This window comes from Linepithema humile, chromosome 7, assembly GCF_040581485.1.
Source record: "Linepithema humile isolate Giens D197 chromosome 7, Lhum_UNIL_v1.0, whole genome shotgun sequence".
Lineage (NCBI taxonomy): Eukaryota > Metazoa > Arthropoda > Insecta > Hymenoptera > Formicidae > Linepithema > Linepithema humile.
This window is the reverse complement of record NC_090134.1, coordinates 15,212,029-15,232,049: the sequence shown is the minus strand read 5'-3', so window position 1 is coordinate 15,232,049 and position 20,021 is coordinate 15,212,029. Positions and strand designations below refer to the sequence as shown.

At 43.8% G+C, this 20,021-nt stretch overlaps 1 protein-coding gene across 15 annotated transcripts in view; it reads right to left on the bottom strand.

Moving 5' to 3' along the window:
* Positions 1–20,021, bottom strand: part of kmr (kramer) — a 138,874-nt gene that overhangs the window by 59,405 nt on the left and 59,448 nt on the right. For 12 of the 15 annotated variants that reach the window (XR_010891097.1, XM_067358551.1, XM_067358550.1 and 9 more), the window contains one exon: positions 3–51. Coding sequence is in view for 14 of the 15 variants with exons in the window: in XM_067358541.1 (XP_067214642.1) it covers positions 3–51 (49 nt within the window). In the remaining variant the exon portion in view is untranslated. Of the gene's footprint in view, positions 1–2; positions 52–8,771; positions 12,866–20,021 lie in introns of those variants that run through there. The other 3 variants (XM_067358548.1, XM_067358549.1, XM_067358547.1) reach the window with 3 other exon arrangements.

Sequence of the window (20,021 nt, the reverse complement as noted above, 5' to 3'; positions counted from 1 at the left end):
ACCTTTTTGTTGTCCATCCCGGGTGTCGAGCTGGTCACCGGCTGATCGAGCCTGCAACAAAAAATTATTTATCGTTAGGCAAAAGATGTATATAAATTGTACAACGCTTTGAATTATTCTTGTGTCATTTGATTAGAATTATATCAAGCCAAGTCTGACTTTATTGTGAATATTTCGCCAGTACTTCTCTTCATTGTTTATGCTTTACGATATAATGTTTCGCGCTACATTTTTGTACCGGAGTTCCGCCACTTTAAAGACAATAATCTTAATGTTTGTCGAAGTATATCGAGCGATCGTCACTTTCCGCTTCCGTAGCTTCCAGACTAATCTCGACCTCGATTTTCAAACAATACGTACGACGAAGCTATGGCTCGGCGTTTTTCGACACGAGAGCATTGAAAATTTATTGGCCATGTGCCGTCAGAGACCGATCGATATCTCGCCGCGCTAAAAAAAAAGAATCTGAAATGAAAGTTTCATTCGACGAGCTTCCGCACTGGAGAACTAATATTTTATCCAGTAGTGACCGCGTATTGGAATAATGTAATGCTATGTGAAATGCGCATTCTTCCTTTGGAAAACCAGTGGACGTGCATTCGTGAATATGGATTTGTTTCACACAAATTCAATGATAAAATAAGTTAATCATTTCGAGTTGTAGGAATTTTTTTTAAATTTATCTCTTCTCTTTCTTTACTGCAACTCGATTCCTTTGTGAAAGAAAATTATGCTTTTACGTTCATCTGTCTGTTCTAAAAATTAATATAATTATTCGATACATTTGTTCTCCATAAGCTTTCTATGTAAAAAAAAAAAAAAATCTACTCTAGTATTTGCGCCACGCAAAGATAGACGGAGATGCGCAAAGCGCGTAACGCGCTATCGCTTTTTATTTTAACTGCAGGGCGAAAAAGTGCAGTGTAGTGCGACGTGACGCGGGGTTATTCGTTCGGAAAGTCGCTTCGATAAGTACGAGAGATCGATTTATCGTCCTGAACGATTTTATTCCTCAGGGCGACGAGCACGTAGATCCCATCTGTAGTTTCCGTCCATCGTAGCGTGGCCGAGCGCTGCACGTGACGAGATGTACGCGTGTGAATGGACGCGCACGCGTGCGCATCGATCACCGAGCGCAACAGAAATTCAATGCTCGCCGAATGCTATTTCCATTCTATACATGTCGGCCGATATTAGAACTCGGATCTTTTTATCGTCGATTTGATTTATTTTCCGAAAATCCTAAGAATTGTTATAAATTGATACCATTAAGCTCTCGCCGCGTTTCTGATCGTCGATAATTGAAAGAGATTGAAGAATTTCTCTCTCCCTCCAGCTGTCATTAAAATATAACGAGTGTTAATCTACTATCGTGCCAAGCATAATATTTGACATCCCGTCGATCGCACCTATTTTTAGCTTCTAAACGCGGAATAACAATTGAAATGTTGCAGATTTCCGTTTTTATATAGAAATAAATCTCGTCAATCGGATACGCAATTAACAATGTATCCGGAATACACGTCAAAAAAAAAATAAATAGCGACCTAAGCTTCTAAAATTGTACCATCGAACCTTTTTTGCGCACGCTAATTGCGAGATCGGGCGATCCAACACAGCCACATATAGTCGACTCGAAAACAGTCGATTTATCAAGCCTCGGAAAGCTAAAAGCAACGGGCAATGTATCGGCTTGCCGAAACCGCAGATTCGATTGACCGGTTCTATTTGCCATCCGTTTCCAATTCGACCCATCGAATGCCACCCGCCGATCTCCTTATTCGACATTAGCAATCGTGTTTAGAGGACGATAAGATAATCGAACTGCAGTGGAACGCGCGATGCGTTGTGCCGACGGCGCGCGTCGACGTCAGAATGATTAATGTCATTGACTGCCGTATTCGTCCGGAATGGCGAGCGAAATGGCGTCGAAATGAAATTCTAGACACGGCCCATCGCGTAGCATCTGCCGATCCGCCCGCAAATTCGTGACAGCGCGCGGTCTTTAATGACCGCCCTTAATCGGCACAGAATTGCTCGCTGTAGCGGCTGGTCCAACGAGGAAAGGAAGAAAGATATACCGCGCCGTAAGTTTCGGCTGTAATTAAAAACCGATGCACTAAATCGCACTCGCGCGCTCTAATGAAGTTGTTTCCATTCGCGGAGTCCACCGGAACATTGTTTTTTCTTCCGCGGAAACTTTCTCCTCGGAGAAGACGCGGTTATTGATATTTTTCCTAGCGATTCGTAGCTTCCTTATCAAAACGGCAAGATCGCGATGAAATACAATACAATGTGAGTTCTATGCAAACATCGGGAAATATAAAACAATCTCCTGCGTAATCTCCTCCTCCAATTGCATCGCGTACGTTGCTTCAACGTCCGCGTAACACGGCGACGTAAAATTGGGTCGTCGCGATGCGGCGCGATGCGCCACGATTTAACCCTTTGATGTAGCTCGACGTGTACATTCGTTTGCTCACGGCACGTGGCGAATGCGGCATACGTTTCTGCGCCACGCGATCATATCAGCTGCATTGATCTTTTCAGGCTAGGAATACTTCTTACGGCGGAAACCTGGCGGAGATAGCGAGAATGTAGCGTCGCGATTATCACTTCGTGTTCCATTCGTCACTGTTTGTACGACGAACGCCCGACAAATGATCTCTCCTCGGCTACGAATAATGCAATTTTTGTTCAATTCTGCGACTCCAATTTCAGCATTATACAGATATCGAATCGATATCCGTAAATAGAAATAATACCAATTATTACAATAAATTGGAAAATCTTTGACATAATGGTCTGGATATTTAATGACAGAAATTAAAACGTCGCGACAAAAACAATCGTATAAAATGGTCGTTAGACCTCAATTACAAATAAACGTCAAAGGATTGTAACGTGCTTGAGACACGTCGCGCGAGTGCCGCGAAAAAAAATACTGCGGTGTTCTTTATATTTTTATTGCAGTATTCATATCATAATCATACACCGTGTGTATTTACTGTAATACGACACCGCCCGTGCATCGCACGGCATAATGAAATTAGAGTAGTTATATGTAGTTACATATATATATGCTCGAATGTATGTACGTTGTGAACGTGACAAGGGGAACAAAGTAAAGCAGACAATTAAAAACGCATGCGGCGGTCGGTCCGGCCATTTGAAAATGAGAGTTTAATGCGGTCCACCGAGCTGCACGCTCGCACGTAGATTAAATACACTTTAAACATACGACGGTAATTATGTTATTAAAATGCCGTTACGCGTATTAAGCGTTATTTTCCCGTATCGACACGGCCGCGCTTCGGAGTATCGGGCAAAAGTTCACTCTGTTACGCGACACCGTCGTAATCCTCCTGCGCGACAGCGATCTTTTAAGTTCACCGTGTCACTTGACCCAGAAATTTATATCGGAAGCGTCGAAATCGATATCCTACGGAAATAGATGCGAAGGAGTGTACAGCGAATAATTGAACATCGATAAATCGCTAATAGGCGAACGAGAGAGAGTACGTTACCGGATACATAGCTATATGCACGAGTCGAGTACGGATTTTTTTCACCGATGACCTTGTCGGATGGAGCTTGCAGCATCCGTGGGAAGGTCAGGTAAAATTAGCATGTAGGGATACATATGAACGTAGACCGCCTCGTGCAGAAATTGCTTGAATGAGCAAATCCGGATGCCTCCGAGTGCCGCATATTTTGCTCCGCGCGCGAATGTACAAACAATAAAATAGATATTTCAAGAGAAAACGGACAAATTAATTTAGGGAGCTCATTATTTTAACAATTTACATCCTTCATGAGCAAACGCGCTGGATTTATGCCCTCGCATAAAAACTTTTGGCATCGGGTAATATCTCGTTTAGAAATTACGCATATGTGTGTATGTTTAATTGCAAAAAAATTTATTCGAAATGCGAAGGGAGAAAAAGAGGGAGCAAACGCAAACAAAATCCAATGTCGGAAAATGGGAGATAGCTAAAAAAAGAAAGTATTAACGGATCAAATTAATATAAAAAATTATATTTAAAAAAATGGTGTCAATTTTTATTTTTAAAATTGTAAAGAAAATGTACGCGGAGAATTCGAATGAAACTTATACATTTTCACGTGTGTCTGTCTGCGTTTCTGAAATATGATTTGTGACATTTAGTACTTTTCGCATTAACATTGTTCACGATAAACAAAAAATGAAGCAAATATGTTCGTTATATATTTGTAAAGGGAATTTTATTTGACTGGAGGCCCCCGGAAATGTTAGTTTTTAAACTCTCTTCACGAGAACTCGCAAATATTTTTGCATTCTGCATGAAAGCTTCTCTCGCGTAAACCGATGTGAAGTGCTTGCTTGTCCGTCTCTTCCCGGTTCATATTGGAAGAATGTAAAAGGATCCTTCCATGGCCCCATGAAAGTGCGACGCTTCCCCAGTTTGCTCTCTTCTAGCAATTTGCATGGGCGATGTTGTTCCACCGCTTTTTTATTTAATTTCCCGAAAGTTGACGAAAAGTATTATACAAGTGTACCACTGCGGTAACGAGCGCGTACAAGTGGAACAAACATGGCGAACGACGAGTCTAGGTACTTGCAAGTCCCAATATGCACGGTCTAGTCGATAAAGCTGCCTTCCGCTTCCTTTCCCTTCGTCCTTTCTCCCTTCCCGTTTTCCCCGGCAGCTTTTTCCGCAGCCGCAGTTCGCGGCCTGCTGAAGAAATTTTATTGGCGAACTTTATGATCGCCAGAATCGACTGTTGAATGACTATCGGAAGACAGTCGGGACTGCTCGGAGGACGGCTGACATGAAGTTTATTGGAAGCCGAAGCGAAATGAAGGCCGCGCGCCGAAGCTAATTTATAAGCAAGCCGAGCTTAATAGCGCACGGCAGGATATTAGTCGGAGAATTTATGTTAACTTCCCGACAGATACATCCTGTTGCTTTGTCAAGCTCCCTGCTGAATATTCGCGCAGGAATAAAACTTATCTCGTAGCTTACGAGTCGGCCGAAATATTACACAACGCGCTTCTCTTGAAAGTGATAAAAGAAATTGTAAATTTCAGTGAGATGTCAATGATTACAGACTGCTGCGGCGTTTCTATTTTGAGAAGCATATTTAAAAACAAAGATTTTGGAAGCTATAAATATCGTTAAAGTTACTTAAAGAACGAATGGTTTGCACGATGTAAACAGCAATTACTATTTCAAATTTATCAGTTTTTAAAAATTATATCAAGAATTTATTTGATGAAACAGAAATGTAAAAATGTATACAAATACGGAATAAGAATTCACGTTCATTGAAAAAAAAAAAATAAATAAATTGATTGCAATACTTCGAATTCTCGTGTTAATTATTTGTTTCAACAAAATTATTCTCAAATATATATTTGTACTAAAACTTATGCGTCTAACCAAATGTTATTCATATGCATCCAACCGGAAGATTTGAAGTTTGTCTACCGATGCGAATTGTAAACTCAACGAGCTGTGAGTTAATTAATACGACAGGCTCGAAGAGCCTGGTATTCTACATGCAGCGATGAGAGTACACGAGAGTTTAGATAGGTACATGGCATCTTGTTGGTCGCGGTATACCGTACACATCGATACGTCACTTCCTCTCACAGCAAAAGAATATAATTGAAATGGATTCCTTTTCGAGGCGCGAAAGACTTTTCGTCCTGTTCTCGGTTTTTCATCTATGGATTTTCACTAACGCGCATCATAAATCTTATCCATTGAGCATTGCGATTCGATAACGCGATTATTCAAAAGTTAAATAATACGAGGCTGATTTCGCGTCAATATCGTGGGATACAACGCCAACTCTGGTTATTATTATTTAGTTTCATAATAGGAGGCGAATTACACGTAACAATGGCAGCGAGAAATGCAAACTGGCTACATCGGGCTCTTCATGTTCGAGCTTGATATAGTTAACAATCGAGGAAATTTATAATCACACAATTGAAGATTAATAATATCATTCGAATATTTTATATCATTCAGTATCAATTATTTAATGCAAATATTTGCGCTTCGCGTGTCCATTTATTCAATTTCCGCGTAATATTCTCCGATAATATTCTTCGCACCGACTAGTCGGACACTTGATTGTACACGGGCAACAATCAGCGAAACGCAAATATCGTAACAACGTGACTACAATGCCGTTACACCGGGCCATCGAACACGTCAGTAATATGTGTGAATGGTTCTTTGCACTGCGCATGCCATACGCTCGACGCACGTGTCGAGCGACGAAGTCTTCCCGGCGAGTGCAATCCCTCGCAACACACACATTCGTTGACCTAGGTAGCCGATCGATAATCATGGGGGCGAAAGGCTCGGCCGGTGAAAATAGTGCAACCCCATCGTAACACAAAACGAAAACGCGCTTCACACGGCCGAGCTGCTGGCGACACAAGCCGACGTAACGAAGTAACGCGAGATGGAGAAAGCACAAAGATTAATTACGTTTGTCAAGCTCGTTTCACACAACTGATTTCGTTAAGTTTTACATTACGAGAACAGGAACGGTCGTAAAATATATGAGACAACTGAGAATCGAGACGCACGCAACGACGATACGAACATGCGTGATTATAATCATCTCTTTCCCGCTTAATTAATTCTGATTTATTTTAGTGAAATTTTCACAGAAGCACACAAGTACTGTGGAAACATCGTGCCGCGCATAGTCATCAACTTTATCAAAGGCGTGCAAACCTGTTATACGCACTTGACCCACATACGCACATTCAACCCTTTGCTTTCCTCATCGATAACAATCACTCCTTTATCACGACACAGGCTACAATACCTCGCTTCGCGTGCAGTTTTCGCGCGGGAGATCCTCGCCGTGTGCCCGCCCGATTCCTCTTTCATCCCCGTTTCACCGACGCGGCATACATTTCCCGCGGCTGCGAGCTAAATGAAAAACTCGGCCGTATCGAAGCGATATTTCGAAAGCGTGCAAGTTTACGTTACAATAGAGCCGCGGCGCGAGGATTCCCGCGTTACATTCTACGGAGCCGCATCTCGCGGCAGCGGGAGAGAACGAGCAAATTTTGCAAGCGCGAGCTGTCCTCGAAGCTGACACGTTACTTCTAGCTTTATTAGAAATTCTGCTGGGCGAAATAAAATATTTGCGCGAACCTGCCGTCCACTCCCCCCGCTCTCGTGAATTCTAGCCGAGTTTATTCATATGTAAGGAAATATGTCCGCTCGACTATGCCGGCAATATTCGGCCGAGGGTCTTCGTGGCTGCACATCGGAACGAGAATCAATTTTGAAGCGCTCCTGTGTCGACAAGGCGCGCCGAAGAATCTTCCAATTTCTCTCGGGATTCAATTTTTATCGAATTTGATGAGATTGAAGTTGACAATGTGAAGTATTCGTAAAGTTTGCGCTATTTATGTCTTATATTTGCGTGTAGATTTGGGAACGGAATTCTTTTTTACGGAATATCATTTTTTTTACAAATTTGTGATCCAAGTTAAAAAGGCAAGGCATTCGCGATATCCTTGCTATTTTTACTTTATGTTCTTCTCGAAATATATACTATAGATTTTTAAATTACAGCCAGATAGTTTCTATAAAAAAATATCAGCCAGAATGTAAATATTTAAATAAAATAATAATATGAATAAAATATTCGCAGATGTGAAAATAATATTTGCTTTGTTCAATCGTTTAAAGGGGAACTATTTGCATTTCATACGTATTTTTATCATTTCAACGCCGTGATGTGCTCGACGCGCATATTTTTCGAATTTCAATAAATTACAACTAAATATTTTAATAATAGACAAAGCGTTAAAGCAATGAAATAGCAATGTAGACTGTCGCGTAGACTGAAAATAATCGCAGACATAGACAAAAATAGTAAAAGACGAAGAGAGAATTTGCCGTGTCACATCCTCTGGTGATATCGATTACACTGTGGACTTTCATTCTTCCGTTGCAAAGCTCCTCTTTTTCTTTTAATTACCTCGAAATATTTCGCGCGTAAAACGGAGATAAGAAGAGGTGAATGACAGTTTCAACGGAGCAGAGCAGCGTGAATAAAATTTCTTTGAGCACACTTCCCTTATATAATTATGTAAAAAGAAATATATATATATATAAGAATGCGAGAAAAAATTAGTGCTTCGAGAACACGATGAGAGAAAATGAGTCAATGTTACCAGTAATAAACTAATAAGTCTAATTGAGAGCGGCACGAAGCGAAAGGATTTATCGTTCCGTACCATGCGCGTTCCGCTAATCCGTTTCCGGCGAATTATGCAACGCAAAGTTGCAGTCGACCGAAAGGATTTCATCGTTCCGTGAATTAATGGACCGAGCGTAGAATATAAGAAAACAATTTTTAACTACTGTGAAAATGTCACGTGAGCGCTACATTGCGCTACATTAATAAAAACTCTGAGGTAAAACGGTCGTCAATCGTGCGGTGGCAGACTCGAGATTATTATTCTAATTGCATTCGTTTAAGTTAAGCTAATTAAAATTCTTCCACTCTCAAGAAAAGAGACAAGGCATCTGAATCTCAGCTTTAACGAGTTCGAATCACGCTATAAAGAATAAGATATGAGAAAACATACAAGTGTCAGACATATCGAAATAAATAAATCGCAAATGACTGAGATTAATGTATCATCGAAAAGGAAGGAATAAAAAGGAAACGGATGTTCTAAATAAGCATTTCCCGTGTCGTAGTGTGCTGTATACAAATGTGTTGCCATTACTGCTTCTTACCAGTCGAAGAAATTCCATAGGCACGCGAACATATTGGCTGCGCGTTTTCCACATCGAACGGTGCCTCTCGAGCGTTCCTTCAACTCTTCCGTAGATTCTCCCGAATCAATCACAATCGTAGATTTCGCCCGTCGGCGAAATCGTTACATTTTCGCACGTACGACGGAATTTGTCTTCGATCGCGCATTTAGGAAGCACGCTTCCGGCTTTTCCCCGTGTTTTCCGATCGGCGGCGCCAACCGGCACGCGTGTTCAAGCGTTAATCTCGATGGGTGAACGCACTCGGATTTCATGTTTTAAATCGACAATCGTCGGAATTCCAGCTTCGGCCATTGCAAAGTGCAGCTCAACGAATGTATTTCGTTACGTCAGCGGCTCATTTTATCGATCTATTAACGTAAATACTAAAACTAGATCGGCGAAAATTATGCACGCAAAGTTCATTGCACAGTGTTACACGTGTCGCGATGTGTACACGTCGTGTTTCCGCGACGCATCGAGCTTTGAATTCGTTCTCACCATGAAACCGTGGCAATTAGTCAGCTAATTCTAAAGCGGAATAGCAAATTACCTGTCGCACGGAAATGTCGTTTCTCTCGCAGCGGAACATGCAATCCTGTATTAATATAAACAGCCCTCCGAGAAAATGGCGTTCCATCTATTCTTGCCGCAATTTCCCTCACAATATTTTGTAAAAACAGTGCAACAAGCGGACGAAATTCATATAAGTTTCCGGAAAAAAAACGTTGCAAATGCATTATGAAATGCTTTAATACCGGACTACCAATTTTGTCTGATAAAAATGCATTTATACTGTCGTTTCCACAAAAGGAGGCGTGCGTTCGGAGGAAAAATTGAAAAACAAATTAAGAGCGAAGACCGCTGAATCGACTCCGAAGCGATAACCACTTCGGAAACTCGTGTAAACTCGTTGCCAAGTCTATCACTGTTTATCAAAAGTTGCACGCATTTACGGAAATAAAGAACCGGCTACTTTCATCCGCCTCTTTTCTCCTCATCTCGCCGCTTCGTGGATCTTAATATCTATAATATACGTCTTCGTCACACGCGGTGCCTAAATTTTGCCGGAAATGAACTCCGAGATACGCCTCTCGAAGCGATAAATCGATCATAAACTCATTTAAACGGTCGACGATGCACCAAGACATATTAAAAGCCGTCTGACAAGCTTTCCGCAGCTACGCTGCAAACGATTTGATATTAAGTCGATATTCATTAAATTTCGGTACACCGTGTAATAACGTGATGTAACGAAAATATTAGAGATTACGTTGCATAATTGAATCATTTATCTTCCCGATTCTTTCTCATTCCGTTCGGCGCGGGAAATAGATTTCATCGTATAAAATTTATTCCTTCTTATTATAACATTTTTTTTTTCCACTTTCCGTATTTCTCCCCAAAGAATTTCTAAAAGTGCCGCGGGACAGTTTCTGTTCTCTTTGTATTCTACAGTTCCTTTCAAATCGTATAAAATATACATGTGCAGTATTCAAATTGATGTTGCACAAAAGAGTTGGCAACCTTTGGCAAGAAGATCTAGTACTACGCTCTCCGTCCTTCGCTTGGTGATATAATATCGTCAGTAATTTGGCGAAGCTTGTCACGAGTAAAAAAAGGGAAGCGGCGTGCTATCTTTCCATCGCATTATCGCCCCTGCGGCGTAATGTATTCGGCAGCATGTAAAGCGTGCATCGAAAACAGAGTTGCCGGAGTTGCTAGTCGAATACATGAATAATCAAGTTGCCACTACAACTACGTTCTCGGTAACCACGTCGGTTTTATCAAAAGACTGTTCATCATCGCCGCGAAAAGCGACCCACGTCTTAGCATTTTTCTTTCATGCAAAATATAAATTCCCGTCGTCCAATTACTCTCGCTCCCGGGAGCGTAATCCGCATCGTTTGGATTGCGCTGATTTTTTAATAGCTTTCCCGTGTAATCTCTTTAACCTTTCAAGTAATCTTTAAAAAGGTGATTATATATATCGCGAGTGCGAGAGAGCTTAATGCCAAACAAGCTATTTTCCATGAAACTTATTATTCCGTAGAGAAGATTAATATAGACACTGCGCCGCGAATAATTTGACGTAATTGAATAAGAAATTATTTACGACGTGAAAGGTTACGTTAAAAGATGAACGTGAAACATGCTAAATATGTTTAATTATATGGAAAATGCGTCTCTCTCGAAGTAAACAGCGACGGTGCGGCAACCGTCGAAGCTCCAAGTGTTTCCTCACATCGATTTTAATTCTATCCTTCGAGCGGCGAACCTTATTTCGTTTTTGCCGCACATACGTTTCACGCTTTTCGAAACCTTCGCGCCGGCGTGAACCGTAAATTCGCGGCTCCGCTCCAACTATTTTCTTGATTAAAACATCGATCGAGGAACACGCGGGAATTCGACAGCTCCGTTCGATTCGCCAAATCGTGCGACAGGCATGCAGATACGTTTGGGTAAAATCGATCGTCAAGTTCGACGCGATCGACAATCGAGCGCGCTTAACGAGATGCATTTAACGATAAAACTCATTAGTTGAACATATCGCACCGATTTCAACTAGTTTCTCCCTCGCGCTGTTCCTGTCGTTCCTCCCCTCGTATTTCACGCCCTTCTCATCGCGCGAGTTAGCACTCCGAGGGAAGAGAACACCCCCGATTAGCATTCGTTTCCGCGTGTCGTGCGGCGACGAGCAGGCGAATAAATGACCGACGAGATAACTAAGCGCGCGGCGAGGGGAGAGACGTCGACCTCTGCATTTTTCGCACACAACTTCTTTCGCATTCCTCGTATCATTAACACACCGAACGCGCAATCCAAATATCTCAGCATTCTAAATATCGAAAATGTTTATTTTCGTCAAGGCCGATGGTTCGTTAACTCCCGCGAGTCCGTTCGCATCGCCCTTGGCCTTTCGCGATCAACCCTTCCCGAACGATCGCGTTCGTTGCGCTTTGCCCTTTCGCGAACTTTGGGTCGAAGCAAAAATTGACGCTCGCGACGCGAAGCTTCGTGTGAAATTTCGTACGAAAATTTCAACAACCGATTTTCGCGATTTCTCGACAAAAGTTTTTGCGAGCAATAAAATAGATGAAATTAATTAATGGAAAGAAATTTGTTAATTAAAATTACAATGTGTATTCATGATTTGTTTCAGCATCCTTCATTTATCTGTCATTATAATAGATGCAAATTAATTATTTCGCAATTATTTGGAAATTATCTTTCCAAACATAATGAGAGCAAAATTGCTTATTAACAGTATAATCGTAACAAATTTACTCACATATGTAAATTGTTATTTAGTTAAATTTATCCAATTCTATACATCAGTTCTACACATTAATGCAAGAACTGCGTATAATTTTGGCGTAAAAAGGGAATCGAGCTCTGAATACGCAATGCGAAAGTACCGAGGGTTCGAACTGTTTTACTGGTAAGAATTCCAGAGACTACTAATTGCCACAGACACGGGAAAACGACTTCCGCGTTTAATCACTGCAATGAAACTTCGTTTCGGCCAACGTTTTTGTCGGATCGCGCCACTCGTGCCAATCACGATCGAAACAATTTTACGTTTAACAGAGGCACACCGGAAGACGGATTCTCGACCGGTCACGTGCCGGCCGTCGCGGGGCGACGTCCGCGCGTCGTGACGTCGCGGCCGACGCACGACCGCGCCGCTCGCCCGACGAGAGCGTGCGAAGATTCGTCTACCCGATCGCGCGCACGAGACCGACGGCAGCCGTTCGCCTTGACCGAGGTCGCGCGAGGACGCGCCGGAAGCGGCGTGGGGAAGACGGGCGCCCGGCGATTATCATCGACTGTTATCACTGTTCCGGCGACTCATTCGCGACGAATCGGACGAAGGCGGGCGATGCCGCGACACGGAAGAGAGAGAGAGAGAGAGAGCGGCCGCCGGAAATCCGCTCCCGAGTCCGCGAAGGCTCGCGACGCCAGGAGGGTTAAAACGTCGCGCGACCGCGCCGGGCTTCCCCGGCGAGAAAAGGGCGAGAATTCCTGGTTTGCCCGACTCGTAGCGCGGCGAGGGCACAACTGGCATGCGCCTTTGCCACCCTCCCATCCCGGCGTACGCTTCCGCCGCCGCCGCCGCCGCCGCCGCCGCCGCCCCTCGAGCTGCCATCACTCCCCCCCTCCCCCCCCGGAGCGTCCTCTCCACCACCACTATCATCCGAGAGGGGAGTAGCAGCGCCGCGGCTTTCGCTCTCTCGGTTTTCTCTCTTCCGATCACCCCTGTCGCCGAGCGGGTGCGCGTGTGCATCCCCTCTTCGCGCGCCGGGGATCGCCGGCGGCGCATTATCCTTACGAAGGATTTCGCGGAAGCCGCGTCTTCTGCGGTACGCGTCTGCTTCACGACGCCGGGTTATGTTATCGTAAGGGTTTTAGGATTGAACACTGTATACGCATGTGTAACGTCTGCGAATAATATCTGCCGAAAAATTCACTCGGAGATGACAGATGCGTATCGAGAAAAGCTTCGAATAAATGCGATAAATTTACCCGAATTTCGAAAGATACTTTGAGAACAAAATCGAAGTGAGTCTGAATGATGTTATGTTTTAAGCCAGAATATTATCGAGCAAAAAGTACAAATAATGTTGTCTGTAAAAATAATTAAACGTTACAGCTGCGAGTTTGATTAGCATAACAGCGTATGCGAAGTTAAAAATGTAAAGTACAAAGTACGTGAAAACGAGAATTGCATTCCACGCGCAGAGCGGATCGTAGAAATTAGAATCATTAACTTTTCGTCGCCCGTGTATCCTCCGACTCGGTGCCAGCGAGACGCTCGTTTTATTATCACCGCGTCGTTGAGCGACAAACTAAGTCGTTCGCGTCACGAAGGAGTATTAAAGAGGACCTTTCACGAACATCGCTCGTCAGCGATCCTCCTTAAACGTCCGCTGTGTTCGATCAGGCGCGGAAGGGAGCCCTGGCGTCGAATGAATAGCGAGTGATGTGACCCACAAACACGCGCGCACAAAACGATACGCTTCAAGCTGGACGAATATCGCGCACGTGTGTGCCGCGTCATTGAAAAGAGCGACCGGTGAGGAATATAGTGCCGAATGGCGTTCGCCAGATGGGGTCTCGATACCGCGACATTCATTCATTCTCTTTAACTTGAGTCACGCGCAACACGCGGGCGCATGTGATGTTCGAGAAAATGATTGAAGGCGGACGATGGACTCTGAATATTGCGAGTGATTGCAAAAATATTTGACGTGGAAATGTGAATACGAAACATCTGCGTTAAGCGGAATAATGATCGAGTAATTAAATATGTTGTACGCGTAGGTCTGTGCGAGTCGTGGTGGGCGTGTCATTTCCGAAGAAGGTTACTTGGCTGGAAGCTAGCTATTACGGTTGGTCAGTTTCCAACTTCGGCATCCCTTTCGTCTCCCTGCGGTCTGCTAAATCTAGAATAATGTACTGCCGCGCGTGACATGAGCATTCCCTTTTACGTCCTCAACGTCTTCATTGTCCTCCAATTTTCGGGGTCGATGCGCATGATATAGTTGACAACGTCTCGATGCCAAGAAATACGAAGGAATTTTATATTACAATGTAAATATTTAAATATATAATAAATTAAAGTGGAAAAAATATATGAATATTTAATTAAACTTGTAAAAAAAAGTGTATAGCAATTTTCTAATTTTAAATTTAATTCGAGCAAAAATCTAAGAGAGTGACATATTTCTGAGAATATTTAAACTCTGCCGAAGAAAAGGCAGCTAATTTCAGATCGTTTAGGGAGCTAAAATGAGGTGCGGTAAACGTGCAATATCCTATTGTACAGTCACTTGCATAGTCAACCAGGTGAGCGCTAAGCGCCGTAGCGATTGCTGCACCATAATGTGGTTATGCAATAAACAATAGGACACGCGTTTATTATATAACGCGCGCGGCACACGCGCGCGATACAGGCGGTTATTGTCGCATTAATGCAGAATGATGTTACACAGAGCTGCAGAATCGTAATTTCGCGCGTTTGTCGCAACGTTTGCAACGTGTCGCATAATGTTTACGAAACAACGGTTCCTCGATTGCTCTTCGCTATTTTACGTGCCGACGAAAGGTTCTTCCCGTCCATTTGACGGCCGTTTTTCGATCGCTCGATCCCGATAATGCCATCGCTCATCCCCGAAGGGCGGCGGCGACCCTTCGACCCCGGGCGACGCGAATGCAGAAGTCACGTGAAAAGAAGTCGAGGGGCACGTATTTCGTATCTCCGATGACACAAGGCGCCTCGCTTCGAAATCGACGTGCTTCGAAAGGAAATTCGAGCGCGACTTCGAAATGCCAAAGTGTCATCTGAATTCCTTACGTGTCTGAAAGCAGCTTATTGACGATATCGTTCATGCGCAAACGTCCCCGTCACATCATATCGACGCCGCTTGCAATGCTCAGCTCGATCGAGACAAGTCGCTTTCGCGACTCCGGCGCGGAAGGAAGGAGAAGTTAAATATCGAAAGATCGCGGCAGCAATTGAAAATTGGCAAACGTTTCCCCGGCCGTTTGATTCGACGTTAAATTTAAAAGCGGCCTCACGTCGTTCCCATCGACTGGTCTGATATTATCCAGTCGGGCGTAAAGCGCGGCGTATCTTCGACAAAGCCGCGGATAAACTTCGCAAGCCAATATCGTCTTTTATTCGTTAATAATGTAGGCGCGCGGCACCGCGGCGGCCTGTGGATCATTGAACCGTAAAACGCCGTCGGCATAACCTGCCGCCTGCATAGTTACATAATGCGCAGTGCATTTGCGTGGTCGTGTGCGCCCGCCGCGCTAAATACACTCGGGTAACCGATCCACCTTTCACGCTCATCATCAACGTTATTGCAGCAGATACAGAGCGAGTTTCGCAAGTTTTCCCAACTCGGAGAAAACTTGATATCGGACGCGACACGCTCGGAGTAATTATCGCGAGACTTGAGATCGTAGCAGTGACGCCCCTCGAGGGTTACTTTGTTAAAGAGGGAGGGAGGGGGGGGGGGGAGATCGACGTGCACGGCTCCTCTCTCGTCGTTAATCTTTTGCGATCCGAGATAATTTCAAGGAATGAAACAGGATTTATTTCAACGTTATTAACGTCGCCAAACGTAAAAATCAATTCTCTCATTTGAACTGCAAAAGTTTGAAAAATACTTGAGAATTCATGAACATGGATTTAAAAGCGTTGATATAAAAATTAATATTTTCATAAAGCACTGTATATATATATATATATATATATATATATATATATACAATCTGGTCATAGAGACGTAAAAAGTTAACGAGGTTTCCCGAATCCTCTGAAAAGAGTCCTCTGGACGAAATTACGAGCGGTTTCTTTTCATAAAATTTTTCTTTCATTCTCGTAAAAAAAAAAAAAAAAAAAAAGAGAGCCATAAAGTTGACCGCCAACTGGCACACTCTCGCTGTACGGCAATAATAAGGCAATTTCCTCGTTAAGATCGCATGCTCTCTTCGGCAAAGCCGTTAAATTGAATGCGTGACGGCGCGATCGATTCTCGCGCTGACAGCGCATTATAACGTTAACATCGCGACGACCGCGCGCGCTAGAACGCGCGTAAAATCGTTGCTTAAATAAGCAGCCTCCATTACGCGGTTAAGACGGGGGGGTTTCCAGACGCCGTCCGTCCGCGCGCTTACGAAGGGTGAGTCGCTTTGCCGCTTTCCGAGCACGACGCTAGCCCAGCTTAAGCTAACCGCACAAAGCGATGCATCGTAGAGCACACACGCCGTCGGTAAGATGCATAACCGCACGCGCGCGATCGTGCGAAGATGACGAGACGTGTGCGGGTGTGCGTTGTACGTGCACGTCGCGCTTGTGGGTGTGAAATCTCCCCGCGAAAGATAAATAGACGGAGGAAAGAATAATAGCGTGCAAGTTCGCGTGCACCATATTTTATAAATAATTACAACATCGGAAATAAAAAGGACTTTTCGAAATAACAAATGCGCACGACACTTTCCGTAGCAATCTCTGGCGCGGTGATACATAAATCTTCTCCATCAATTACATCTCGTATACCTCGTCTAACATTTGTTTAACGTCTGTCGCGTACGTGTGTGTGTGTGTGGATTCGTATGTACAAATCGCCCGCGCATGAATGCGGATTGCAGTCGCGACACACGCACGCGGAGGTGCGCGCCTCGGATTGTGCGTGCAGAGGCCGCACAATGCATCTACGTAACAAGATCCGTACCTGTGTACGGGTTTAGGTTATCTCGGGAGAACTTTGGCACTTGAAACACGATGCCAGAACGTGCCTTCCGCTGGCCCCAAATTGAGACAAACGGGGGGGGGGGGGGTGGAGTTGCGTGTGTTGTAAGATACACGCGTTCGTATCGGAGATACGGGAAATTCAACCGCAACCGCGTTGCAAAATCTTGAGAAATCCCCTCGATAACTTTTCCCAACTTGAAATCTTAAATCTTATTTAAGAATTCATGAATAAGATATCTACTTTCATAAACTCCTGGCATTAGTTTTCAGTGCCTTGTCGTCCGTTTCTTACCGCGCGCAAAATAAAAGCGGAATTTTTCTTCCCCCCCTCTTCGTTCAGCTGCAGATTTCAGCAATCGCTAAACTTTTAATTAATCCAAGTGTGAAACAAATGAAAATAATTACCGCCGAGTTTTTCTCCCGCGCCCGAAGTACAAATCTCGCGGAAATATGCGGGGGATAATCGCTTTTAATTATCAGTGGCTCGGGAACTACAGCAGTGTGCTTAAACAAACACGCTTTGCGCCGAAAGCGGCAAGAAAATGGTACGGACGGCGCAGCGCGTCGACGCGGCATTACGTTAAATGGATTAAAAAGTTGCGCATGAAAATGGAATTAATTAGCGCGAAGTACGCAGTGCAACGGGGACGCGCGCGACGGAGAAACATAGTTAATTAACCAACCTTCAATCCAACCTTCGTAGCGTTCGCAGAAGCGTGCGCAATTAACCGCGATGTTGTATGTTTGCGAATTAATAATCGGAAGCCCGATTGAAGCAGTTCGCTCCAGCGATCTGGACGAGATCGACCGGTCAAGGACGGGGATATCGCTCGCGCAAGCGAGCAGCAAATTCTCTATTCTTTGTAAAAAGATCTTACAACGCGGAGAATCGTTTCTAATTTTCTTGCCGGAAAGTAAGATTTGTTTGCAGTACGGTTTCGCTAAGCTTTCGCGCGCAACTATTTATCATCGGCAGATACCCGCCCGTGGCGCGTCGCGTATACGGTCTTTTCGCTCGTGAAGTTAATAGCCGAGTGTGTCCGAGAGCGCAGTGAGAGACTTTCTCGGAGGACAACGAGATGCCGGGGTCCGATAGCAGGGGGATGCGCCATTCCCGCGGAGGAAATAACACCCCGGGAACACGATGTACGACCTGGACTTATGTTATTTATAGACTTTGAGACAACGCGCGCGCCGGCCTTTCGTGCGTTGGACCATTCACCGGAGTTTTCCCCTCCCCGGGCATCTTCGGCGTCCTGTCCTGCGAGAGCATTGCGGTACAGCGGACTCCAGCGTGTCCGCTAGCGGAACGTGAACTGTTAATCCTCCACGCTCTTTCGTCGCGACGGTCAAAGTAATCCGAATCAATTAAGACGAGTCGCGCCGCCTCGTCGCCTTTTCGTCGCTGTCAATTATGCGATATTCACTTATCAATACGCGCACAATTCTCTTATCATCGGAGAAAATAATATGTTCCCTTTGACAATGAGAACGATATACTTAAATTTGCGCTCGAATAAATTACATTCGAAGAAGAATTTTTCATTAGCTTTTATTGCTGCTTCCTCTTAATGCCATTGTATTTCGCACAAAGCACGGTCGATGATAAAATCATGAGTATTCAGAATGCTATTTCCAAGCCGTAAAAGCGTACTAAGAAATTTATTTTGTTCGTGCGCGACATCTTCGCGTCGCGGAAACGTTGAAAAATTTCACAAGCGGACGCGCTTCCAAAAGCGCTTTCAGCTTCGCGAACATGCGACGGAGATGCGGGGGGAGGAGGAGGGGGGGGGGGGGCTATTCTGCTGGACAACGGGCATTTCCATGCGCGCACGGAGAGTGAAATAAATGACGAGTGCCGTTGCACTCGCCGTGTAATACGTGTATCGCCGTCCAGCGGCGCGTGGAATCGTTCGAAACGAAGCGATCGGAAGGACGCCTCGGGCGAGCGATGCCGCGGCTGACCGATAAGATCCGATCGAACGGAACCTCTTCGCGTCCCTTTTCTATTTCGTCCGTTCGGCGATTTCTCTCGCCGGCTCTTTCGCTCGAACGCCGATTCGGAGTGCCAGCCTCGTCCTATTTTCGCGCCCGCCGTGCTATCAAACCACGCGGCGCGCGTAGCCCTCTCGCGTAATTATGATCGCGCGACATCGCAGCGTTCCGCTCGTACCAGAGCGAACCGCTTCGGTCCACTCAAAAAAATATTTCACTGATGTAGCTAGATTTCTAGATATCGCAACAAGAATGTATCGCTATTTTTCGTATCTGTGAAAACATTGTTTGTCACATATAGAATTTATAGCAATAATGTTCTAGCAATAGCTTCTGAAAAATTTAGGTACCATTGCTAAATGTTATTCATTGCATGATCTAACACGTGATTGATCTTATATAGATAGGCGCTTTAGAGAAACTTTCTTTTTAAAGTTCACAAACAATACAGATATATAGGGGAAGGTGGGGTAAAACGGACCGCGGGGTAAAATGGTCCATTTGCTAGATCTTATTAGTAAGTACCTCTATCTGCTGGATAAACATAAAATTAATTTCCTTTTTGATGCTTTTTAACTGTTTAAAAATTACGTCATTATATCATAAGACTATCATAAGTTATTTATAAAGAAACGTCAAATTCTTGCAAATAGATCTCGTGATCTAATTTCTTAGTATTACATTTTAAGTGACTAAGATTGCAAAACTTAATATTTTTAAATTTTTCTACAAGTTCCATATTTCTGGTTATTGAGAAGTAATATTTCATCAGTTACATTTAAAAAATAATTTTGATACAGGTAAATAAAAATAAGATAATATTAATGTTGTCATGTGGGGTAAAATGGACCAATTTAAATGGGGTAAAACGGACCAATTTATATATTTGTTCTACTTATATTTTCTACTTATACTTTCTACTTATAGTTTTCTGCTTATATATTTGCTCTGATTTGAGAAATATTTTACAT